At 39.7% G+C, this 26,234-nt stretch overlaps 1 protein-coding gene across 8 annotated transcripts; it reads right to left on the bottom strand.

Moving 5' to 3' along the window:
• Positions 1 to 283: 283 nt before the first annotated feature.
• On the bottom strand, positions 284 to 15,188 carry LOC125227187 (tetratricopeptide repeat protein 14 homolog). 8 transcript variants are annotated; one of them, XM_048131429.1, is made up of 19 exons: positions 15,078 to 15,188; positions 14,602 to 14,911; positions 14,328 to 14,404; positions 13,615 to 13,737; positions 11,348 to 11,568; positions 9,899 to 10,039; positions 9,073 to 9,749; positions 8,453 to 8,682; positions 7,494 to 7,663; positions 6,917 to 7,066; positions 6,491 to 6,565; positions 5,853 to 6,029; positions 5,299 to 5,389; positions 4,808 to 4,933; positions 3,674 to 3,894; positions 2,891 to 3,076; positions 2,337 to 2,576; positions 1,171 to 1,290; positions 284 to 744 (listed from the first exon to the last, which is right to left on the bottom strand). In XM_048131429.1, exons 2-19 carry the CDS (start codon positions 14,900 to 14,902, stop codon positions 582 to 584), a joined length of 3,489 nt encoding a protein of 1,162 aa, XP_047987386.1. In that variant the 5' UTR covers positions 14,903 to 14,911; positions 15,078 to 15,188; the 3' UTR covers positions 284 to 581. The 8 variants fall into 8 exon arrangements, with proteins under 8 accessions (XP_047987386.1, XP_047987387.1, XP_047987388.1 ...); XM_048131430.1 differs by having other exon boundaries at positions 3,686 to 3,894; positions 5,299 to 5,392; XM_048131431.1 differs by having other exon boundaries at positions 284 to 717; positions 5,299 to 5,392.
• Between the last annotated feature and the right edge of the window lie 11,046 nt (positions 15,189 to 26,234).

A 26,234-nucleotide genomic window follows, 5' to 3' on the forward strand; every position in this document is an offset into this window, starting at 1 on the left:
CCCTCCTCTGGGCACGAAGCTGGATCAGCGCTTGTCCAAATATGGGGCACTGGCCCTAAAGGCATAGGGAATATATTTCCCACCTAATTTTGAACTCTATGTCATAAAGAGAGCGTTCAATTTTGCATATGCCTTATAAAGGGCAAGGCCAGGCAAGGCAGAAGGCATGAGGGCGTGCCTTATTAATAATGTCGTTTATAAACTTCGTGATTCAGTGCTCTTTGGGGCAAGGAAGGATTCCGTTTGTAGGCTAAAAAAGGGCAATACATAAAAAAAAAACAACTTAGTGTTCATTGTTTATTATTATTAATATTTTAGTACCATCTTAATTAACACATCTATCGAGATGTAACACTCATGGAATGGCCTTCATTAGAATAATGACAAGCTACATTTGATTGCAGTTAATTTTGACACCAATTTTCTCGTTTGACTAATGAAAATACCTACAGTACTCATAAAACTATATTTACAGCTAATCCTCAAGGATTTGTGTTAAAATGGGTAATGCGAGTGAATAAGAAGTCAGCACCCTAACCAATATAGTATAGCCTAGGGATTTTAAAACGTTGGTTGAGGAGTTATTCTTTGGGGGCGGGTTCAGAGGGTTTTTCATCAGTGTGGTTCCTTTCGGGTTCGTTCCCGTCCGCCCATTTGCCGTCGTACTCCTTGCGGTCGACGTATCTCTCTTCCTCGTATTCGCCCTCGCTGCGATGGCTGTCGCGTTCAGAGTAGCGGGAGTAGCTGCAAATTAGGAACACATTATTCTTAGGCGCAACACCTTACAGGGTATTTAACAACTCGGGCAGCAACTATGGCAACAAAGTGACAGTTGATTTACCCAAGCATCTTATAGTAAGGACTTGAATGAGAGGATTCCTACTTCTTTTTCTTTATTTTTTGTAATTTGTAACGTAGTCAGAGTTACCATGGATGTTCCTTCATTCAAGGGATGGCCAGCATTAATAGTAGCGGTTAACAATTGCAACATAAGTTATAAGTTACACCTCTACAGTTGGCGTTAAAAAGTATCAGCTATTGTAGTTTGTTTAGAACTTTTTATTTGGTATTGGTATTCTAATTTTGTCATGTAATGTTCCGTTCTTAGGACGAGAGTTCGGTTCGGAGTACGATATATTCTGGCCTTGTTTTCTTTACGCTTGCACTGACCTGTCCCTATCCTTGTCTCGCCTTTCGGGGCTGTAGGAGCGCGAGCGGCGCGTCCTGTCGGGGCTGCGCGAGCGCGAGTACCGTCCGCCGCGGCGGTCGCGGAAGTCTCGGAATCCGCCTCTGTAATAATAAACACCATTAATATATACAGCGCGTAAACCTAATAAGGGCGATAAATGAAACCAGGCATATAATTCAATATTGTTATCATTAATTAAGAGGTGTTTTTGAGTTACTTTTAATTTTCACCCCATAATGAATTTTTGAAAAATTTCCCAGCAGCAATGTACTGTAAACGTGGTTGCGATGACAATCAATGACAACTATCAACGAGCGGTTAACGCGAGTGTGTTTGCATTACGTTGCGGGCCGAATTCTTTTGTATGGATAAAAAAAATATTTCAATTTCAAGTAAAAGTTATCTAATTCCATTTTTTATGTCCTATACTCACCACCGTTAAGAGGTTCGCCCGTATTAGGTTTACACCCTGTATATAAATAAATATTGGGGGACACCTTACACAGATCTACCTAGCCCCAAACTAAGCAATGCTTGTATGTACTATGGGTACTAGGCGACGATATATACTTAAATAGATAAATACATACGTATATACATAGAAAACATCCACAAATAAATGCCCTTACCGAGATTCGAACCCGGGACCGCGGCTCAGCAGGCAGGGTCACTACGCGCTAGGCCAGACCGGTCGTCGATATGATCACCACAGAGTCGGAGAAAATTTATTATACGAAGAGCGAGGAAAGGTACGAAGTGCACAGGTGGGAAGCGTCGTTGTTCGTCATGGTGGAAGTTGTTGCTGCGGCGGCGCTCGGCACCATTCAAAATGTAGTAAACGCGACCGGTACCATTATTGTATCTTATTCAAGACTACTTGTAGTGTGTTGTGTGTGTTCCGTATCTCATTACCTGAAATCCTCCTCCGCCTCGCCCACGCCTCAGCTCGAAGGGTCGTTAGCGACCTACGATCTGCCTCGACTGCGGTTATCTCGATAATTAGATTGGAATCGTCGTCGGTCGTCGCGGCGGAAGTCGTCGCCTCCCAGGCCGCGGCCGGCACAATTGAAGGTGTAAGGCGCGGTCGTTATACTTGTTGTAGTCTGTTTTAGACCACGTTAGTGTGTGAGCCGTTGGATGAGCTCACCTGAAAGGTCTCCCGCGGCCGCCTTGCCCGCGGCGGGGCCGGAAGGGGCGTCCGCCGCGGCTGCGGTTGTCGCGCCAGTCGGGCTGGAAGCGGCGCTGGTCGTCGCGGCGGAAGTCGTTGCCGCCGCGCCCGCGCCCGCGCCCGGCGCCGTTGAAGGTGTGGAAGCGCGGCCGGTAGTACGTGCCGCGCTCGAAGCCGCCGCGCCCGCGCCAGTTGCCGCGACGGTTGAAGCGACGGAATCTAGACAGAGTACAATTTTAGTCAATTTAAAGAATGTAATGATCGTATCCGAAGGTTAAATCTTAGTCTCGGTACGTAAAAGCCGACGGAACTGAATCATCATCCTCCTTGCGTTATCCCGGCATTTTGCCACGGCTCATGGGAGCCTGGGGTCCGCTTTGACAACTAATCCCAAGATTTGGCGTAGGCACTAGTCGACGGAACTGAATATCGACAATATAATAATTGGTCTAGGTTTTATGTTCGTCTTTATTTAGCGAGGCGACAGAGCGGAAACCTCCTCCGAGGACAAATAATATCATAGATTGACATACCTTCCGTCCCTAGATCCGGAGCGGCTGCGGGACCGGCTTCGTGAGTAGTAGGAGCGGGAAGCATCAGAGCGGGACCGCGAGCGAGGCGAGCCGGAGCGGCGACGCCTGGACGCAGCCGAGCCGCTGCCGGATGACGCCGAGCGAGACCGCGAGCCCGAGCGGGACCGGTACTTGCGCGGCCGGGACCTGCAACACAGGGAGAAAGTAAAAAGGCGGGTCCATAAAGTGCGAGGCACGTCACGAGACAATGTGCTAAAGCGGCAAATGTCAAACTTAGGACCGGTTGCACCAAACCGTCTGACACCGTTAAAGCGTTCGTTAAATTTTATTGTATGAGAAGTTCCATAGAAGTCTGCTAAGTGACGATGATGTGTCTGTCAAATGTGATTGATGCAACTGGCCCTTAGAGGTGTCTCGGACGACGTGACTCGTTTTGTGTGGACTAACAACACAATAACACGCCGTATCGAAGACGCTTTAGACTAGCGTGACCTGTGCGTCCGCGCCCCTAACCTGAGACTATGATGCTACAGTGAACAGTATCATATTGATGAATGATGAGAAGAATACTTAAAAAATCATAAAACTTTGCTTCCACAAATTTGTATCACTATGACAATTATTACTTTAGATTTTGAGTAAGTAAGTAAGTAAGTAAATATTATTTATTTTACATGTAAAAATATATAGAATGTCGAGTGAGAGTATAACTAGGTAACAACAGGCGGTTTTATTTGATATGTGTACACGAGTGGCACATAGCCGTCCCGGGCTGAGGCCCACCTGCTGCGCGACCTTTTCTGATCCCGGGCGTCGTCGGAGGTGGAGGAGCGGCGCCGCGGCGACGGCGGCGAGCGCGGGCGCCGCGCCGCGCCGGGCGTGGGCGGCTTGATGCGCGTCACGAACTGCTCGGGCCGCTGCCCGCCCACGGACACGGGCGTCTCGCCTTCCTGGGCCAAGCGGAATGACCCGAACTTGTCGAGGACTATGTTGCCTTTGCGGACCTGTAAAACGACTTACATTTAGTTTTAAAGTCTCATGAAACATTACTCTAAACGTTTGAAATTTAAAAAAAAAAACTTCCTATTTTATCTCGGTAATTTTGATCAGAGAACTCCATGCAAATAAAAACTGAACGGTAGCATTTCCTTATTCACTGAACGGTCACAAAACATCTCAGACAGTTTGAATATAGCATTATGATTTAACCTCATATGTCGCATTGTTTTCAAACTCTTACGCGAATTCACGTTTCACACGAGAAATAAAAATCTATGTGCATTGTCACCTCGCATGAGGCTTTAATAAAACTGGCGTTCTTGCGACCGAATCCATACATCTAGCGCGACTTCTAGATATGGACTCGCGCGTGCGCAAGTTCGCCTGGTCTCTCATAATTAATTATATCTTAACCCTTACTAGGGCAGAAGAATTTCGGAAATTAGTCAAATTTTAATTATATCTTAAATCAATTAAAAACCTATTTACACTTTTAAACTGTGTTCAGGTAGCAGATTACATCCAATCCAGCCAGCCCATCAAATGCCGCATTGCAATGAAACTCGCGAGCTCTCGCAACATGTAAATCCGTTCTTATATTATAGAAAATTTGTTTACTGAGAACTATAACTAACAGAATAGAATAATATAATGCTTGGGCACCTGATACGGCAGGACGAATTCATTAAAAACATATTAGAAGGAAGAATTGAGGCAAAAAGGCAAAGGGGGAGACCGACGAGAGCGTATATGACCCAAATAAAGGAAAAAAAACAACGTCGTGTCGTATCAGGAAGTCAGAAGACCGGCATACATGGCAGTTGCTCCAACTTCCATGTCCAACTCCAGAGTCCAGAGTCCAACTCTATGAATGATGATGATTATAGAATATTTAAAGGTATATACATAGTTAGTTACCGGTGGATGCTGTTCGGTGCCGGGCGGTTCGGGCTCGCGGTTCTTGTTGTTGGAAGGCAGGGGCGGCGGCTCCTTCATGGCCATGGCGCGTCGCACTGACACGTTCTTGTCGCCACTCGTTGGGGGCTGTAATATCGTAATTTGTTAACTTTTGACGTTGAGAAACAATCCCGTTTATTTCTGTAAAATAAATGGCATCAAAGTCTGGTGAACCACCAATACTTTTACTAAAAATTAGAAAAGTAATAACAAAATTCATTTTCATAGAATAAACCAAAATTAATTAAAAATGGGTTAACCCCTCGTATGCTTAGACATGTATCCGTGCGGGGAATTTGAATCCATTGATTTACATGTCAAGGTCACTTTTTCAATGATCAAAATTGACAGGCAGCATACGAGGGGGTTTAAATGCAAATTTTACACAACATTAGCAATAAATTTCAAAAATTTCGTATAACTCATTATTAGGGCTAAAAAACTGTTTTTACCTTAGGCGGATCTTGTGAATCATCAGAACTGTCCTCAAATGCGTAATGCTCCTTGTATCCTTTGCTGGATGACTTTTCTTTCTTCTGAACTCTACTGTAAAATAAGTCGGAATAAAATAGCCATAAAAATTAGCAACAATATTCTTGCTTGAGCAGAAATTTTTAATATATCCAAGTGCAAGAACAGAGCAGAGACATTCTGGAATAAGGTCGAAAATTAAGGATTCAGTAGTCAACAGAGCACGAAAGCTTTTAGCAAGCTTTTTGTTGCAAGAAAATAAAATGCAGTTCCTCAACACTTGGGTTGATTTTCTTGCAACACTTGTGAGCCTCGCTTGCGCTTTCCATTAACCTGTAGGCCTAGAACATGATGGCCGCGGGAGTATGTCGCCGCGAGATAGACTACCCGTCCTTATGTCATTAATACAGTTAGAAGAAGACGTGGCATCTATCTCGCGGCGACATACTCCCGCGGCCATCATGTGCTAGGCCTACTGTATTGGTTAACCTGGGGGCATGAATACACAGCGAAATGTATACTTGGCGGTACTAACGGGTCTTTAACGGCGCTCATAGACATCTTCCACTTGGGTTTCTCGAGTGGTGGTGGCGGGGCTTGGTCGAGCGGACTGACGGAGCCTCGCTCGCGCTTGCTTGCGTTTTCTACCATCACGTGGTACGCGCTGAGTTTGGACTCGAGCTCTTCTAGGCCGTGCATCTCGTCCATTATCCTACACGAAGATAAATGTTAGGGTTTTGGTCGTTATATGTTAAACTAGTTTTAAATCGAAAATCTAGTAACTTTAGTAATGTTTCCAGGGAGACAGACACTGGCAATAAGCCATTACAATGAAGACTTAATGAACAGATAAAAAAGTGACGGCCAGTGGCCAGTTTTATATTGTCTAGTACAGCCAGCTGCCATCAGATATATTCCGGGCTCGAATATTTATCTCACAAGATATTGATCCTCCTTTGTGGTCACAAATGTCTGAACATGTTTCTACTGTTAACCGGCCAGAGTGTACATACAGATTTTGAGCACAATTCTAATATCTGATGACGACTGCAAGTTTAGATGAGCGATCACTATCAAATATAGTTTTATCTTAAGCCAGTTTTTACAGTCCCGACACCAGACCCATAGTTAAAACAACGAAGGGAAAGAGTAACTTTAGATGGCGAAGTGTACCTTTTGTCACTGTGTTTTCTATCATATTCGCCATCTGAACTGAGGTCCCTCTTCGATTTCCCTTTCAATTCTTTTCTGTAACATGCATAATCGTAATATTTATAACATAATGTCGCATAGCTACTCAATTTTGGGTGGATCAAGTTTTTCTTATGACATTTGACATTGACTGTCCTGATTGTAGGTCAGTATACAGCATATTAATGATATTTAAATTGAGTATTTTTTTGTGGTCGTTACAAGCCCTACGGCGCCCCATAACATGGCTCTCATAATGAGTCAACTTAAACTTACTCAAATACTAAAAAACTTAGAATATTTTACCCAACAAGCTCTCATACTTTTAGGCTGATGAGACAAGAAATAATTGGTCCACCCTATTTATCATATTATCAATTAATTAGCGTTAACAAGCGTTTATCTTACCTAATAGCGTCCCTAAGTTTCTTGTCGCCAATGTTGTCCAAATCGCGCAGGTTGTAATCATTGTTGGATGCAGAGCGCGCAAGCTTTGATTTCCGCTTTTCATCTCGCTCCTGCTCTTTGCGTTTACGTTTTGATTCTTTCTTCTTTTTTCTAAAAACAAAGTTTAAAATTCATCATCCTCCTTGCGTTATCCCGGCATTTGTCAAGCTAAAAAGCTGTATAAAGTTTAAAATTAATAGTAGAAAAATAAAAAGGGTGCCAACTGTCAATTGATACTAATGGGACACAATTAAAATGTTAAAGGTAAGTTTATGCTTAGGCATAACATTAGTGTTGATTACACAATACAGAAAAACAATACATCAGCACCAGGAACATGTACACAACAGGCCCACCTTGGGACAAGAGGATTATGCGTAACAGTTTCTGATCAGACACCTCCAATAAGTTGAATTATTAGATGTTCAGGCATGCAAGCATGGTCGTCATGCTTGCCTGCCAGCTCAGTGGTCTTACTGTTGCATACTTTGTCCTCATTGGTGGAGGTTCTTCAGTGTAATTTTGTGAGTGAACTTACTTGTCTTTCTTCTTTTTCTTCTTCTTGTCGTGGTCGGCGCCCGGCTGCTGCTGTTGGCCGAGCTCCTGCATTTTTCTGTTGCGCTTGTATTGAGCCGTCTCCTCTAGGAAGTTGCGTACTTTGTCCTCGTAGTCAGAGTCCTCTTTAGTCATCTCAAGGAACTTACGCACCTGGTTTGAAAAGACGATTACACATATATCTTTGATTCTAGCATGTCACTGCTGACTAAATATAATAAATCCCATGTGCGGCCACCACACATAGGTGCATTTAAACTTTTTGTATCTGTTCTCATGTTTTTGTATCCGAAAGTTTAGCAGACATTCTTATTTATTTTGTTTTTTTTTTTTGACTTGGCATTTCTCAATTTAGGAAATAATCTAATACCGTGTTAATTAAAAAAATGATTAACTAATCCAAGAGTAATATAAATCAATCAAGGTTGAACTAATTATGCCCAACTGATGTATTGGCAAGAGGCGATAATCTGTAATCACGACATCATTTGATAAGATTTTTACGACGGTTTGAACTGATATTCCACGTTGCTGAAGTTACGAAAAGTACATAGCTTGAATAGAACAAGCCTGCTGCCTGGATGTTTGAATCCATTCGTTTCTGTCTATTGCGCCGAGCTTAGCCATGAGCTTGTTGAGTCGAGAGGGGTAGCGTTGACGTGGTACTAAAGATAGTTTACACAACAACTCCCTTTCAAAGAGGAGCTACCAATAGCGCCAGTATCGCGTTTGAATGGCGGCCTCAAGGAGGAAAGCAAGCCCGCAAACGCCCCGTACACACCTGGAGGCGGAGCGTAGAGAACGAGCTCAAGGAATACGGACAGAACTGCAACGAAGCCAAGGCGCGGTGGCTCAAGGTAGAAAGGCGTAGAAGGATCTTGTGGAGGCCCTGTGCACCTATTACCACCTTAGGACATTACCAACGACAACACAACAACTCACCTTCAACTCATAATCGATGTCTGCCTGTGACCTTGGCGCTGCATTCGCCTCTTCAGCCTGTGGCGGTGGCGGCTGGTACCCGTAGGGATGGTTGAACTGCGAGTTATGTGTGCGCGTGGCGTCCGTTTCGCCAAGCATCGCCATCCGCTTGCTGAGTGGTGAGAGGGAGCGCTGCCGCTTGTTGTTGGACTGCGAACGACGCTTCTTCTTGCGGTTTGGACCTTCAGAATCTAAATTTAATAGACAATTAGTAAAAAGTTACATTTTACATGAAAAAGTGTAAAGTGAAGTCCTATTAATCATTTAAACTTACAGATAAATTCTGTTTGGGGTTCAAACTACCTGTTCCTGTGAGAATACACTGTGTCTTACACTAATAACCAGAGATCGGACAGTTGGGCGTCATTTGTATGACGTTTTCGGAATAATGAACTTTATGTTTTGTTAGAATGACGCCCAGCTGTCCGACCGATATTAATAACAAAAGTGCGGTGAATATAGCTATATTTTATTCTACTACTACGTTTACTACTAGTTATATTATAACATTGCAATTATTACCCTGAAAACTACCTGATCCTACTTTGCATTTAATCATAATTAAGTATGAACTTTCTTACCACTAGTGTCCGAGGATGACGAGGAAGATTCAGAAGAACTGCTGGAACTAGACGAGTCACTAGATGACGACGACGAACTGCTCGACCGCTTCTTCTTACCCTTGCCTCGCTTCTTTTTCTTTTTCTTTTCCTTCTTCTCAGTCAAATTCAAAAGCTGCTTAATAGTTTCCTTCATCTCAAACGATTTTGCCCCAGTTAAACCCGGTAATAACAACTCTGCAGGCTCAATCAGTGGCTTTGTTGTTGATGTCTTGCTCTTAAGGAAGTCCAAAGAGTTTTGAGCTTCTTCATGAAACGGTATGATGGCTAAACAATCTTCGTATGCCTTTTGAGCTTCTGTTATCTTGTTCTCATCCTCGTAGCTGCGCCCGAGAGCGACCAATGTCTCTCCCAAATACTTCCTGGCGTTTGCGTGGTTCGGATTCAATTTTAAAGATGTCTCAAAATCTTCTATTGCCTTCTTGAAAGTTCCACTGTTGGCGTACAAAGCGCCTCTCGCGACTAATCCTTCTACGTTTCTTGGGTCAATGCTTAGTGCCTTGTTGAGACATTGGAAAGCTTCCGAGTGACGTCCTGCCTTGAAATGTTCGATACCCTCAGCTACTGAACGGAATGCCCACTTGCTGGCTTGGGCCTGACGAAGTTCATCTGCATATTCCGCTGGCGAAAATCCTCCCCTGGGGATAAAATTAAATAATATGAAGTGAGTTTTTAAAACTGTCCAACACTGTTATAAGACGTCGCGAGTTGAACAGAAAGGACATCGCTTATACACACTATAGGTAAAACAAAAAGGTAAATGTTAAAATTTGAATTCGAAGTTTACCTTAATGACGCAAAGTTGGTGCAGTGCATATTGGAGATTCCAAGCAGTTCAGACAGATATTGGATGCAGTTGGGGTTATTGAACCCTGGGCTCTTCTCCAAAATAGCTTCGTAACTTTCTCCCTTCATATCCACAGTTTTCCTATTGAGAAAAAGTTTTATTAGTCATCAGGCTTTCCCATAAAAAACATGTAATGTCGGTTTGTTAGAAGAAGTTATTTAATTTGACTATACATCTTCATATTGCAAAAAAGATTTTCAAGCAATGAAATCCTAATTGCTTTTATTTGAAATTTTTGGTAATATCACACATACGTTATCCTCACCTGTTCCAATGGAGCTGTTCAAAAAATTGATATTTTACTGGTATTGGCTTATATTTCGTTGACACAAAGAACATCATAGATTAGGTGATAGCAGCCTCACAATATGACATTAATATTACCAAATTCATCGACAGTGTCTTATGCGGCGGTCTAGTGTGTGACAAACGTCTTGGGGGTTGTTGCTACACCTAGAAAAGAACACCCTAAAATAATGGAGGGCCTGGGAAACCTCGGGCTCCACGGACCTCATGTCTGGTGCTGTCTTGTCAAACTATATCCTTGGGAGCCTCATCAGCAAAATTGACAAATGTCGGTAGCTAGTCCGGTATTACAAACAAACAACGCCAACATCCAATAAAGGCTGATATTAAAAGTCCAATCATTATTGTTTGAATATGGCTGGAATATTAAATATTAGCTTTAATACAGAAATCACAAATTCCCTTTAGAGACATCAGAATGAAGTAACCCTGAAGCATTTTACTGACCTTTTCCATATATTAAAATAATGTGTAAATGATTTCAACACTACTGGTTTCAATTCCTCATTATACACATCATTGTTTCTTGTTATTGTTTTATGGACTGTAATCTTGCAAGTATCCAATGATTTTTCTTTCATTTCGTCAATCATATAAAAATGTCATGAAATCATTTTCACAAGTTTGGTGAAATGTGTAATCATTCATTCTGTAAGTGATCAGAACCCGGGTGAACACATTAACAAATACCCAACGAATGCTCCTTCTGAAGTTATGCATATATAAAAATACCTACATGCAGTGAATTTTGTGTATAAAGCTGAAAACTTGTAGATCCTGGAAGCATCTTAGAGCTGCCCATCAAGGCAAATTAAAGTGGCCTGTCACCAGATGATGTGTTTCATTGTCATTCTTCCTGTTATTCCATTGTCATGGTAAATCCTCATCCAACAATTCCTCAAATCTTCACATCCAAAAGCAGGTACAAACATTACTGACAAAATAAATACCACTGTTTTCAAGATCTTCACAAAATAAAAATACACAGATACAATACAAAAAGTGATGTCAAATTCAGACCTGTAAAATAGGTGTAGGCACACAGTGATTAATCATAACTCTCTAGTGGTGTGCGGTACATACTTGTAGACTAATGGGAAGTCGTCTGTGCTGAGGAGTCCCAGAGGGGGCTTAGGCGGGGGGTCGTCGGGGCCCCGGGTGACTCCCTTCATCCCGCAGACCATTTTGTCAGTGTCTGGGATCACTTCAATGACTTCGCAGCAGACTGTGTCATTCATCAGGTAGTTTCTTGAAACATTTTTCTTGTCCACTGCTGGTATGATATTTCCAACAGGTAAAAATGCCTGTTGAATAAAAATAATATCTAATGAATATTAAATACCAACAAGGTCAATGCTAGGGCATACAACAATGAATAATGGTTATCATGTAATTGAATACCTATTGTGGAAGGTGCATCAAAAGAATATCTAGTTTTGCAAATAATTGCATTAATTGGCCCAATGTTGTGTTGTCATCTATAAAATAATCTAACCACAAAATTAAAATTTTGAAAAAACCCACAACATAGTGGACCGATTTTCATGAAACATGGCTAAGAACAGTCCCAACTAACTCCGCTTTCAAACAAAAAAAAAACTAAATCTAAATCGGTTCATCCGTTCGGGAGCTACGATGCCGCAGACAGACACACACACCCCGACAGACAGACAAACAGACAGACAGACAGACACGTCAAACTTATAATACCCCTTCGTTTTCGCGTCGGGGGTTAAAAATCGTCAAATAGACCTATTGGAACTTCTGCTTTCATTCACATTAATGACCCTATTTTCTTGTCAACCATCCCACATTATAAAATTGTGTACTTTCACACTTATAATATTAGTAGAATCATGACAGTGGGTAATTCCAGGATAACTTGCGTTACATTTAGAACGCAAAGTTGTCAAACAAAGGTTATTTGTGGCTTGATTCATACTTAAATATCTTTTTTTGCTAGTGCACCATTTAATACAGTTAAATCTCATTAAACTAAAGTGGAAATTATTTGAAACATAACCATTTTCTAGCCTCAGTACATTAAAATGAGGTGGTAACTTTCGTTACAGAAATTGGACATGGGTTTTTAAAGCATCATTTAAATACGATTTTTAGGGTTCCGTAGCCAAAATGGCAAAAACGGAACCCTTATAGTTTCGTCATGTCCGTCTGTCCGTCTGTCCGTCTGTCCGTCTGTCCGTCTGTCACAGCCGATTTACTCGGAAACTATAAGTACTACAGTGATGAAATTTGATGGGAATATGTGTTGTATGAACCGCTACAAAATTATGACACTAAATAGTAAAAAAAAGAATTGGGGGTGGGGCCCCCCATACATGTAACTGAGGGATGAAAATTTTTTTTTCGATGTACATACCCGTGTGGGGTATCAATGGAAAGGTCTTTTAAAATGATATAAAGTTTTCTAAAAAACATTTTTCTTAAAGTGAACGGTTTTTGAGATATCAGCTCTCAAAGTCGTAAAAAGTATGTCCCCCCCCCTCTATTTTTATAACTACGGGGTATAAAATTCTAAAAAAAATAGAGGTGATGCATGCTAATTAACTCTTTCAACGATTTTTGGTTTGATCAAAGTATCTCTTATAGTTTTTGAGATAGGTTGATTTAATTATATTTGCTGCTACGGAACCCTTTGTGCGCGAGCCCGACTCGCACTTGGCCGGTTTTTTTATTTCCATATTGGTTTACGAATTTTCTTGTAACTTAAATCGTGTCAGTCAAGAGTACAGGTATGTTTATGTAGCAAAAAGGAATCTTAATATTTTTCAATTATGAAAATAACCATGCAAAACATTGGTAACTTGCGTTTCAAGAAATCAGTAACTTTTGTTACGTCCGAATGAAACATATTTTTTTATAGTTAGTGATCGAAATATGAAGTAAAAGTTACAGAAGTAAAAAAATACAGGATTCCTTGACTTTTAGGGATATGAGGGAAGGTTATATTATTTCCCCCAAAAAAGATATTCAGTTTTTAATTATTTTTTGGATTTTTGAATATTATGTTATTTTAGTATTTTTCTAAAAATGTCAGCTACTTTTTATAATTAGAATAATCCCTTGAATATAATGTGAGTCTTAATTAGTTCAGTTTACGCACGTATCTTAAAAAGCATGCATTTTAAACTTTTAAAAAATTGGCATACTTAGTTAAACTCAGTTTATTAAAATAAAAATTGGTCAAGTAAGGTCTAGAGCCAAAGAACCCCATAACCCCATAACCAGATTTTAAAAATTCTAATTACCCAGTTATTATTTAATGAGCAGTAGAGAATTGAATTAAGGTAGTATTTAATTGAGTTCAGTTGCAATATATTGTGCAATACCTTCACATTGATATCAGCCACATATCGGGATGTAGGTCCGGCAGTGCAGAGCACCTTCAGCATCATCCCAGAGGCTGTCCTGTTGATCACAGCTCCTATCACCAATTCTCCTGTCTTCACATTCTGGAAGAAAATATGTGATAAGTATGCCTATTTGTAGATGTGGGCAGGACATGTGGCTTGTGCACCAAGCCACAGGTGGACGAAAAAGGTTACTATATAGTTGGGCCCAACTACAAAGGCAGAGGTCGCCCTAAAGAACAGTGGGCTGATGATATAGAGATAACAATAAAAATGTATGTATGTATTATTTTTATGTATATTTATTTATGTATTTTATATATGTATGTGTATTTGTGTTGGTTTTCTCTATATTTTTTGTTCTTGCACTGCCTGTTAGCTTTTGTTTTTGTTCCGTTTTTCCAGCTACCCTAAGGTTGTCTGGGAGAGATCGCTTTTTAGCGATAAGACTGCCTGTTGTTACCTAGTTATACTCTCACTCAACATTCTGTATATTTTTTACATGTAAAATGCTAAAATGGTGCAATAAAGAATATTTACTTACTTATTTATCAGCCTGCCATACATAAATAATGCAATAAAATATTGAATGTGTCTCTTTATTACCATGTTATCAGTAGAAGAATTTACTTAAATAAGCTAGGTGCAATTACAAGGGACCTATATAATGTACTTCTTTTATAAATACTTACTTCAAAAAAATGCCTCAGTCTTGCAGATTTGTCCACATTCAAAAATGTTTCAAACGGTGGCATCAATGCATAAAGATCTAAAACAAAAATAAACTTCAATATTATGATGATCAAGTTATAAAAAATACAGATAAGTGGAGTTTGGCCTCACAGGGAAAATGAATAATTGATCAAGCTTTCAAGTAAACAACCTTGAATAGCACAATTACACTTATTGTGAAGGCAAAGCCAACCTGTTGCTAAGTAACCATTATCGATTTTTAAAATTACTTACTGTCTTCAGGTGCGGTAGCATCAGTCCCAAGGCTGGATGAGGAAGGAGTTTCCTCCTGAACTGATGTATCAAATAATGCATTTGCTTCTTTAGCAATAAACTGATGAAGTTTCAAACGTTTTCCTCGGTCTTGGAAAGTCAAGTGTTTGTGCCTAGACTGGTACACCGCGAAGTCCAGGGATCCAACACCGATTTTAGACAAATCGTCTTCTCCCCGCTCCGCCTCCCACGTTTTCTGGAGTTGCTGTCCATGGTAATTTATGGATTGCGTCACGAGTGACGCATCCAATTTCCCGTCCATATCAAAATACTGAAACAAAGTATAATAAACTGTACTTTCTCTACTCTATACTATATTACGAAATTTTAAACAAATAAAAAAGTGAGTCGCCGCCATGTTGATTGTAATGAAAAGATAAAGGATGAGAATATCCTGTGATATCACTACAGGTTAAAACAGAACTACATTATTTTACCTCTGATGTTTTAGTAATATTGCAATAACAAAGTTTTTAATAACAATTATTAATTCCTCAAAATGCGAACACAAGCACACCGCACAGACATTTTTTTAGAATGGCTACCACAGACTCTAAATACTTGCCTTGACAGTTGGAGCATAGACTAACAGTACCACCTCTACTGTCGATTCAATACAATTTATTTTATAGTGTTGGCGAGCCTGAATCCACTAACTTTTTCATTAGTTTAGTCTTCCTCACAGTGCAACTCATATTCTAATAATAAATAAAATAAGGGCAGCTTGTGGCGAGTTGAATGTGAAGTGGTTGGCGTTCTTTAGGTCCCATACCCCCGTGACTGGGTCAGGCCATTTTCCTCGGCTTGTCTTCATTGGTCGGCTGGAGTGAACACTGGGCAGGGCTGCAGGACTTTCACCTCTAGCTTGTCTTTACCGGCTGTAGGGTGCCGGAGCTATTTGTTCACATGATTGAAGTGAAACCTGCATAAGACGAGAATTGGTGCAGTGGTTGTTAACAGTCACTGGGTAGAAATCAGCGAACACCCTTGAACAATGTTTTGGATGTTGTTATTTGTGGGGCTGGGGCCCCATTTTGTAAGGGCCAGTCAGCGTCTGCCGGAAATAAAATTGTATACTGTGATATTAGGCAGGCTTCAGGTACATTTTATCCTATAGACCAGGGGCCCGTTGCTCGAAAGGTACAAACCTTGTATTACAAGTGCGCGAACTGTCAAATCGTATGGGTTTCCATGGAAACACACTTGTAATAAAAGACTTGTACCTTTCGAGAAATGGGGCCCAGTAATTAGTTTATTTTAGATTGCATCAACTCTCAAATAGGCATTACACCCTGGTGGGTACTGCCTCTGCGTGCATCCATGGCATAGGCAAGAGCAGCATCCGCTCGGTATACCCCTTACGTACATTTCAAAAGGGCTTAAATTATCAAAAGGGCTTCTACGGTTCGGTTCCGCGCACGCATCCCAAAGGTCCGAAACAACATTTTCCGTGATGGAAAAGAAATGAAATAAATATTATAGAACGCACTTATTCAGATCGATTTAGACGGCGTGCGATCTCGCATACGATTTTAGTTACATTGCGGGCTGTTCAGGTTACATACAAATTTGCACAGCCATCAAATACCGCAATGTAATAAAACTCGTATGCGAGTTCTCGTACCATCTAAATAGGCCCTAAGGGTCAAATTTATAAACAGGCAGTCCGACCAGCGCTGATTTACGGATCGGAATGCTGGCCAATGAGAAAGGAAGATGAGCAACGGATGCACGTTACTGAAATGAAAATGTTGCGTTGGGCCGGCGGAGTTACGAGACTGGACAGAATAAGAAACGAATATGTAAGAGGAACGTTCAAAGTCACAAAAATTGAGCACAAACTGCGAGAGCAACGCTTGTGTTGGTATGGGCATGTCATGAGACGAGACCCGGGTCATATGACTAGAGCAGTGATGCAAATTGAGGAAGTAAAGCGAGGCAGGGGCCGGCCACCATCCACCTGGAAGAGTACCATTGAAAAAGACCTTAAAGCCAATAAACTTATTCAGATTAGCTGTCTCAAGCTTATTAAAGCTTCTGTTGCTTCATGGGATATTTTAGGGAATCTGATGGATCTTGTTCAGCATCACTTGAACACATTTCAAGGTCGCGGTGCGGTGCGGCCCTTTCTAGCATTAGAACCTTCAGAGAACAAAGAACAAAGATAAGTTTGATGACTTCAGCAATACTAATCATTTATGTTTCTTGATTCGCAGCGCTCTACATCTGGAAAATTCATGCAACGAGCTACGATGACGTAGCACTCGTAGCGAATCTACAGTAATTTTAAATACTTATACATTTTTGAGTGCGTTGAGTTCTAACCACGGAAAAAAATCCGTTAACCTTGAGCCGAGTGAGATAAACTCAGATTTCCATAGAGATAAGATAATTATAACCTATGTACCTACCATTTAGGATCCCCTTAAAAGTAAAATCAGGAAATGAGAACTACAACCACAGGTAGGAAACACGATTTTATTAGTTATGAAATTACTCGTTACTAAAATTTACCTCGAACGTTTCGAGGACGACGTTGTCCCAGTTCAATTTGGAATCCACTTATAAGAACCGTTTTATGATCGTCTACAGATCGTTTCAATTTGTGGCGTGGTTTAACAATTTGCGGGCGAGTTGAAAGCAAAGTGAGCGCACACCCGGCACACCGCAGAATGATAACGCTTTTGATAAGTGATTAGTTATCCACAATTGACCCTTTGCTACATCAAACTAAACCCTCGCAACGTTATATTTTCTAAGTACGATATACTTCATACGGGTATCTTGCATACTTCAAAGCCGCCATAAAGCGTCATTGGGAAGGTCTCACTTCAATAGAAGAGGCGAATACAAAAGAAAAGAGGGCTAGGTAATGGCAGACACAATGGGAATACTGTTTGGACTAGAAGCGGACCAGGCGTGTTCTTTCATTAACTTCGCAAGTCTTAGCAAGTAGTTCTTGACTTAGCCATTGTAAAGGGCATCCCACATAGACAGAATGTATGTATTCTAAGCAAGAAAATAGGGCTAGGTAATGGCTGACATAGGAAAACTGTTTGTACTATCAAAGACATAATGTAACTTGATCCTCTTTGGTAGGTACTATTTAGAAGCGGACCTGGCGTGTTGTTTCTTTTACGTCTCGAGTGCGAGCGAGTAGTTCTAGTGGTAGTTCTGGACTTACCCAATGTTTACCAAGGCAACTAAAATTAATGTTAGCAATTAAGATAAGAAAGAGGGCTAGGTAACGGCAGACACAATGGGAATACTGTGTCTGCAGTACTGTCAGTACTAGGAAGCGGACCCGGCGTGTTCTTTCATGAACATCGCGTGTGCGAGTTGTTCTTGAATGTGTGTACTTGTGTCAAAACCGTTACTACATTTGACCACTTTTTGTTGTAAATCTTGGATACAAGTGCACTTAAATTTTTCGAAACCATGTTTCCAAAACATGTGCACTCAAGTGTCCACATGGTATTTAAAATTGGGATACAATTTTACAAGTACAAGTATTTAGGTACACCTACTTGCTGAGTTTTCGATTTCAAACCTTTAGAGTCGGTGTCCGGCAAGCGTTTGGAATGTCGCCTCCTTTACAATGCGGTTCGCCAACCTTATTTTATTCCTTCAACACTTATTTATTTCGATTTTTGCAGTCTATAGGCTACTTAAAACTGAAGTACTTAAATGGTAACTTTGAGTCAAAGGCGTTTGACGTTTCTAATTAGGTAGGTAGGTAATAACTACTTACCTAATTATGTTTAGGTTACTTGGTTCTCAATTGTTTACCACGTATTTTATTCTGACCGTTTTTTGTAGGTATTCTTAACTTAACAAAAAACATGAGACTAAAGAGATGTTGTAATTCGTTTTTCACCCACTTTCCGATAATAATTGTAAGACAAAACAGAGGTCACGCGCCCCGTTTACCTAATAAAGTACTTCGTGTTAAAATTAGAATTTGCACAATCGTTACTCAATCAAGTCGTGATGCTCGTGATGCGAATTATTTTAGTATCACGGAAAAACGGATTGAGCCATCTGACAAATTTACAAAGATGTCGATTATGATTTATCAATTTTGTTTTGGTTTTAAACCGGTCTCGATATGACTTTCATACGTGTAAGGCCTGAGCGGCGAGCACATGCTCATATTGGCCGTGCAGCGGAGAAAGGCGTGCGGCGTGCATGTCAATCAATTGAAGCTCATATAAGTGTCCTGAGTCGACGCTGCTGCATAGGCTGAAATAACGCTAGCCCGCCCCGCTGCACGTTCCGCCGAACGCTCCGCTTCGAGCGTCCACTCAGGCTTCACTTAGTGATTGATACGCATCTCTTACGCCGTGTCTTGCGTGGGCGATGGTCGCGCGACCGTCGCCGTCGCGTCTCATACTTCCGTATCGATAAGGTTTGATTTGTATGCGTCGCATCGCCGTCGCGCGACCATCGCGCGACTGTCGCCCACGCAAGCCACGGCGTAAACTTTTCATTCATCCTGCAGGCGTTCTGAAGCGTCTTGTTACATACCCACCTCCTCATGGTAACAGCAACGTTATTTCTGATTCTGACACTGAATGTGTCAATTTCATATCAAAACGAATTCAAAACCAGTAAGAATTATTACATCTGAATTGGGATGGTAGGCTTTTTGTTTTCTAAAAGTGCGCGAAGTTATTAATTACAGTATTATTAATTAGTTATTACCTACTGTTATTAGTTCGGTACATACTCGGAGGTTAGGAAATATAAGAACCGTGGCCGAAATAGCAACTTTTTGAGTTTATATGGCAATCAAACCTTTGACTTAACACCATGCTGTCGCTGCTATCTTGTAAAAAGTAAATAAACGTATGCCATGTGTTTGTATAACATATGTCATTATAATTATAATTTCATTTATAAAATATTCAAAGATTTAAAAATCAAATATATTCAAAACGGGATAAAATAAAACCTCTGTTTTCTAAGTTGCGAAAAGCCGCACTATCGACGTCCAAAAAGAAGCATAACGTGATTTCGCTATGACGGGTAATTTTCTTAGTACTTATATATTTTATAGTAGGTACTTATCCCTAATGCCGTGGTTTGAGTGTTTTAAATCGATACGCGTTATGAATTTACTTTTCGCATGTGTATTGTACGAAGTTTTTCAGTACATGTGGAATTGCGAGCTAGTGCGGGAAAAAATACACCACACTGAAATAGTACATTACGATATACAAGTGCGTAAAAAAGGAAGATCGAAAATAGTGGCGATAAATTAAAACACGACCGAAGGGAGTGTTTTAAATCGACACGAGTTTTAAATCGACACGAGTTACGAATACGTATGGGCTGCCCGTCGTACATGTTTATACGTACGACGCTTCTGTTTTCAGAATACAGATGACCTACGCCTCTGAAGTTTCGACCAGGGAGAATGGTCGCAAAAATGACCGGCTGATGCCTTGTAGTTGAGGTTACAAATCTCTCATGTCTTGCTCAATGATCAGCGACGTGACATGACATTAGACGTTCTATTCTCTAGGCTGATTTCGTTATACCGAACAAGTCATGAAAGATGTAGTCCCGTGGTAGTGCGCTGACTTCGTATGCAGATGTTCTCAGGTTCGATCCTGACAGCGTTCTTTTTGATTTTTTTTTAATTTTCATTCTTAGGTAATGTTGTAAGTCTTGCGAATGAAATTTCGAAAAGTTGTAACAAAACAAAATATTTTTTGATATTAAAATTATAAAATATGCCGTGTGGTGACGGGTTAAGAATTTCATCACCCCCTTTCTTCCCGTGGGTGTCGTAGAAGGTGACAGTGGGATATGGGTTAAATTGTGGCGTAGGCGAGAGGCTGGCAACCTGTCACTGCAATGTCACAATTTCGTTTTCATTCAACCCCTTATTTGCCAAAAGTGACACTGGAACTTGAGTAGTTTCATGTGCTCTGCCTACCCCTTCATGGGATACTGGCGTGATTGTATGTATGTAAAAATATAACATAATCCAGGAAAAGATATTATGTAATAGAAAAAAATAAAAAAGCTCTTATCAGGATTTGCACCCGGGACCTCTTGCTCCGTAGGCGGGGTCACTACCGAGAAGGCTAAGAGATTGTCAAACCCTTATGTACCTGCTATTCCAGTGCCACCTATCTTTTCTTTTATATGTGCACTTCTGATACTTAAAGCTTTCGCTCCTTACCTCTAATCTCCATAAATTTACCTATCGAAATCTGTCAATATAGGGTCTACTGCGAATTCCGAAACATACGCATTGAGGGACTCTTCCTCTTTCACTTCATACTTATAAGAGTAAAAGAGACGCATGCCCACATTTCGATAACTTCGGTATTCGGTAGTAGGCCTCAAACCATAGGCCAAGTTATTCTGACGTGACATTTCTGTCAACTTAAGTATACAAAAATCACACGGAATTTTCACGATTATTTTTGCAGTTTTAAATAAAATTATGACTAACATATTGTATTAATTTATAATATTACGTGAAATTCACCATAAACCAGTAAACAAATCAAATAAGGTAATGAGTTATTTTTGGCCATAATTTTGTACTATTTACAGTTGAGATGATTATATTGCTCAAAGCAGTTTTTGGTTTCAGAAAGATGATGGAGGCTATTATTGAAATCAACATTTCCGAACAAACCCGTATGGTATTCAGTCAACATGGAAGATAGTTCAATTAATATGAATACTGTGGCACTGTGGCAGATACGCTACTCATTACCTCCGGAAGCAGTACCAATTTATATGTGTTTTTGTTCCGCGATGCACTTAATGGTATTATTGGCCATGATCATCACAGGTATATGTATAGAAGTGCTCCAATAAAGGAAGGAACCTCAACTCCAAAAAAATAATCCTGTTACTAAAATAAAGTATTTCATTAATTGACTTTGTTTATTTGTGATGTTCTCGAGTAGTAAAGAAATAGAAATATTTTATTTGCAGAAAAAGGGTACATAGCATCATATATAGAATTATTTTTTGCCGGCGGCTTCGCCCGCGTAATAAAAGAATCCTTATTCAAACATGTACAAAAAATAAAATTTTCATTTGGATCCGTAGGTTTCTATGCATACGTTTGTCTGCGTTTTTTTCGATTACTCATATTACTATTGTCTTTAAAAAAATGCTTGCAATGATTGTAGAAATGTTACACAGCGACCACAGCGTAGGTAGTAGGTACGAATAGATATGTATTCTATATGCACTGGGGAAACTACATACAACAGAACTCACATAGCCCGTATCTCGACACTATTGTCGGTGGGTAAAAAGTACTTTCTCGCATTATCGCTTACATGTACCGCTTGCCGACCGATTACCCCTATCCCTATCCCTATCCCTATCCCTATACCTAACCCTATCCCTATCCCTATTAGAGTTTGCTCCCGGGAAATACCGGTCCCTACCGAAAATACCGAGAATTCCCGGGATTTTCAGCCAAGAAAAGAACCGGGAAATCAACTTGAAGGCTCTTTTAAAATATCCAAAATTATACCCTGTAATTTATGAATTTATTATGCACACTATTGGCGCTTTGTAAATAATTTAGTAATTGTTCAAAAATACTTATTTTCATTCATAAAACATTGTTTTGTGTAGTTACTAAATAGTCATAAGTTTAGCATTTCAATATGTGCAATTATTACTTTTATGTTTAACATGGTAATTGTTATTCCTGTTATTTGTATGTTGTATTAAATATTGTATGTTTGAGCTGATGGCCAAGTTGCCAATGCTCCCAATAAATTAAAAAAAAATTAGCTTTGACAATTTTGACACAAGGACTTAGCTGAAATGTCAATCGTTGACGCTAGACGCCGATCGAAATTCAGTCTAGCTCTGTCACGTCAATATGGAAAAGTGATAGAGATAGCTAAGCTATGATAACGATGTTATCATAATCGTTTGTGCATTTGGCTACGTGCCCCGCCAAAAAATGGGATATAATTTTTACTTGTTTCAAAAGTCTTTTCACTATGCTCTCACTTTTGTATCAAATTATAATCTTCATACATCACATAATGGCCTTCAAAAGTTCCATACCTTACCTTAGACTTTGTCGTTATGTCGATGTCGTTGTAATTGATGTTTGATATGTACGGAAACGCTGAATTTTAGGTTTTAAGTTTTCGTTTCACGTCAATTTATTAAATACTTAGCCTGTTACTCAAGAATATCACAAAATAAACAAAGTCACAGAATGATAATAATATACTTTATTTCAGTAATAGGATAATTTTGTTGAAGTTTTTTCCTTTGGTTCACTTCTAATTATATACCCAAGAGATATGGTGTTATGGTGACTATGGATGGGTACACGTATTGTGCATTGAGGAACAAAAATGCCTATGAATTGGTACTGCCTGCTGCTGTAGGTAATCAGTTGATTCGTAACTGCCTCATTCCTTATCAATTTGAACAATCTTCTACGTTTGGTTTGCTGAATACCATACGGCTTGCATGGAAATATTGTTTTCAATAATAACTTATTTTTCTGAAAGCAAGCAATATAATAATATAATCATCTCAACTGTAGCTAAACAGTACAAAATGATGAATAAATATAACTCATTACCTTTGTAAAAGTATCAAACACTGGTTTCATCACTGGTTTATCTTTTTATCGAACTACTGACTAACTGCTACATTTAAGCTGTTCTTGAATTTCACGTAAATTAAATAAATTAATACATATTAGTCATAATTGTATTTAAAATTGCAAATATAATCGTGAAAATGTTGTGGGATTGTTATATAATTTGACAGTAATGACACATCACAGTGAATTGGTGGTTTACTTTTACGCTAGTGACTGTCAATGATTACTCACGTAAAGTATTGAGTTTTCACTAGAGACTGTCAAATAGTTCTGGTTCTATTGACTTCATACAGTTAGAAAGAGAGCGCCTTAGCTGTAAAGTTAGGAACGTATTGAAAACTCGGAGTAAACACGTTAACAACTTATGGTACCGATGAAAATTTTAGTACGTGAGCGTTTCCGCTTGGAGCGCTGTTCAGTTTTTCCATACATTTTCCGTAACTCTCACTGAAAACGTAACGTATTTTTTAACTCAAAAAAGTCATGGTAAGGCTACTGGCATATAATGAAAATGAACCACTTCTCGCACAATTGCGTAAAAAAAACAATATCTGTACTGAAAAATATGTTCTGTCCTTTTTTGTATTATACATATTTTTAATTCATGCTTGTAAAGCGTGCTATGATAAGTGTTACTAAAATAAGTCAGGTATAATTTTATTATCAGTATTATGATATACATGTAAATAAGAATGCGTAAACAAATATCATTTAAAATACTTCTCTGAGTCTTTCAAATTATTTACTACTAGCTTTTACCCGCGGCTTCGCTCGCGTGAGAAAGAGACGAAAAGTAGCCTATGTCACTCCCCATCCCTTCAAATATCTCCACTTAAAAAATAACGTCAATTCGTCGCTCCGTTTTGCCGTGAAAGACGGACAAACAAACAGAGACACACACTTTCCCATTTATGATATTAGTATGGATTGCACATATGAAATATTGAGCGCAAATTATTTATCTATTCGAAGCGAAGTTACCTAGACATAGATAAATCCGACCCAGTGTTACAAAGATGTCCCAAGATTTGTTCCTTTTATAAATATAACAAAGGAAAACATAAAATTTTCATCGAGGGCACAGCAACAATAAAAAGGTCGATTCATACAGAAAACTACAATTTTCGTTTATACTTAAGCACGTATCAGTTATTTTGACACACAATACACAGGGTGTTTGTCAACTGCGTTAGTTTTGCTTTTTATTTTTAAGTTGGTAAGTTTAAAGGCCTGGTGTTAAAGGTGATAGTCGCTTGTCTTTTATTTTCGTGGAAGGAGTGTTAAATTTGTCGGTTGCATATGCGAGGTGTATTCTGTATTGTGTGGGTTCACACAATACGCCTCGCGGCTTTGTGCCTCGTTCGCACCATTGTCATCGGACATATTACCCAACGTTTCAGCATTGTATACTCCTGCTGTCTCTGGCTTCTTCCTTTGATGAGACACCTATCTTATTTGTAGCGCTGGTTCTTATTTGAGTCTGTTATGATTCATGTTACAAGGTAAAGCTTTTGTTATTCTTACAAGAATGTCTCTAAGTAGGCGACGTGTTTTGAAAAGAAACCGTTCTACTTACCACCTATCTCTGGAAAGTGAAGGTTCTCGAAATAGGTTTGTTTACAAAATACACAATTTAAACGGACTCCCCATTTCGCGTTATTGATTCCGCAGATTTATTCAACGCCGAATATCGTAATCAAAATCATAAAGCGGTAATTACCATGTCAATAGTCTAAAGGCATCCTGCAATGTCAAAAGGGAAGTGCATTGAGGGTAAAGGGTGACAACAAGTGTGGTGCGCGAGGGCGTTGCGCGGCGTGCGAGTATTTGAGTACTCTAGCCGGCCGGTCACAGTCGGTCTTCGCCTCCCTAGCAAACTGGCTGTTCGCGCACAATCTGAGCCCAACTGAACTTTTCCGTAGCGTCGTTTTCCCGCCAATTGTTTTTTCGGATTCAGTGATTGTTGTGTGCCAGTATTTATTGTCTGTGGTTTGTGTGTGGACTTTTTTGTGTTGTGTTCTGTGCCTTATTGGAAATTTTGGAATGCTTGGACTAATTTGTTTATGACACGTGGTTGGTAAGTTTGAATTGTTTATTTTTTGACAATTTTTTACTTTATCTTATGAGTTTCATAACACATTAGTTGCGTTTGCTGTTCATTTATTTTATTTTAGATTAAATATCTGTGATTTAATTAATTAAATGTTTATTAATTAGAATACAAATATATTTTTACTTCGTCCTATTGATTGAAAACATTACTTAGACCTTGTGCTTGTTTATGTTTTTTATTCGTCTAGCATCTAGTTTGGTTTCTGACATTTTAGCTACCAGTCCAATTAGACTTCAATTTAAAATCGAAGCCATTGTTATTGAAATTGTGTTTCGGTGGCACCTCTTCTTCATAACCATGTTTGTAAGCATCACAGAATAAATTACTGGTTTATTTAATTTTAATAAAAGCGATATCTACTTATTTACGCATTTATAGGTATTGTATTGTAAGCTTAATTCAAAAGTTAAATGCTAATATGCTGGTGCTCCACACAAAAGCGCTGAACAGAAAGCCCGTACCGGCGCGGTTGGCAATAAAACGGAAAACAAAAGCCAATCGCATCGATAGACACGTGATAAAGTTGCAAACAACAAAATTATGTAGTCGCAAAATTAACGCTCCCATTGTGTTAGCACAATAATCCGCTATCTAGGCCAGCCTCAGTGCTGCAGACGAACCTTTTGTCTTTCATGTTCGCCGTTAATAATGGCGGACGCCGAAACAGCCGCACAATACCGCGAAATGTGCGCGTTTTCATTTGCAAGACAAAACGCGCTTTGTTGTGTCCGCTCAATATGGAATTTATAGCGCGGACCACCATTGACGGCGCTAACGAACGTAAATGCATTTTGATCGGCCGCGGCCGTCGATGCGCTCGTTCGCGATTAGGGAATCCTGTAAATTTTCTTGTTGCAAGTT

The sequence above is a fragment of the Leguminivora glycinivorella genome, chromosome 6, assembly GCF_023078275.1.
Source record: "Leguminivora glycinivorella isolate SPB_JAAS2020 chromosome 6, LegGlyc_1.1, whole genome shotgun sequence".
NCBI classification, from domain to species: Eukaryota; Metazoa; Arthropoda; class Insecta; order Lepidoptera; family Tortricidae; genus Leguminivora; species Leguminivora glycinivorella.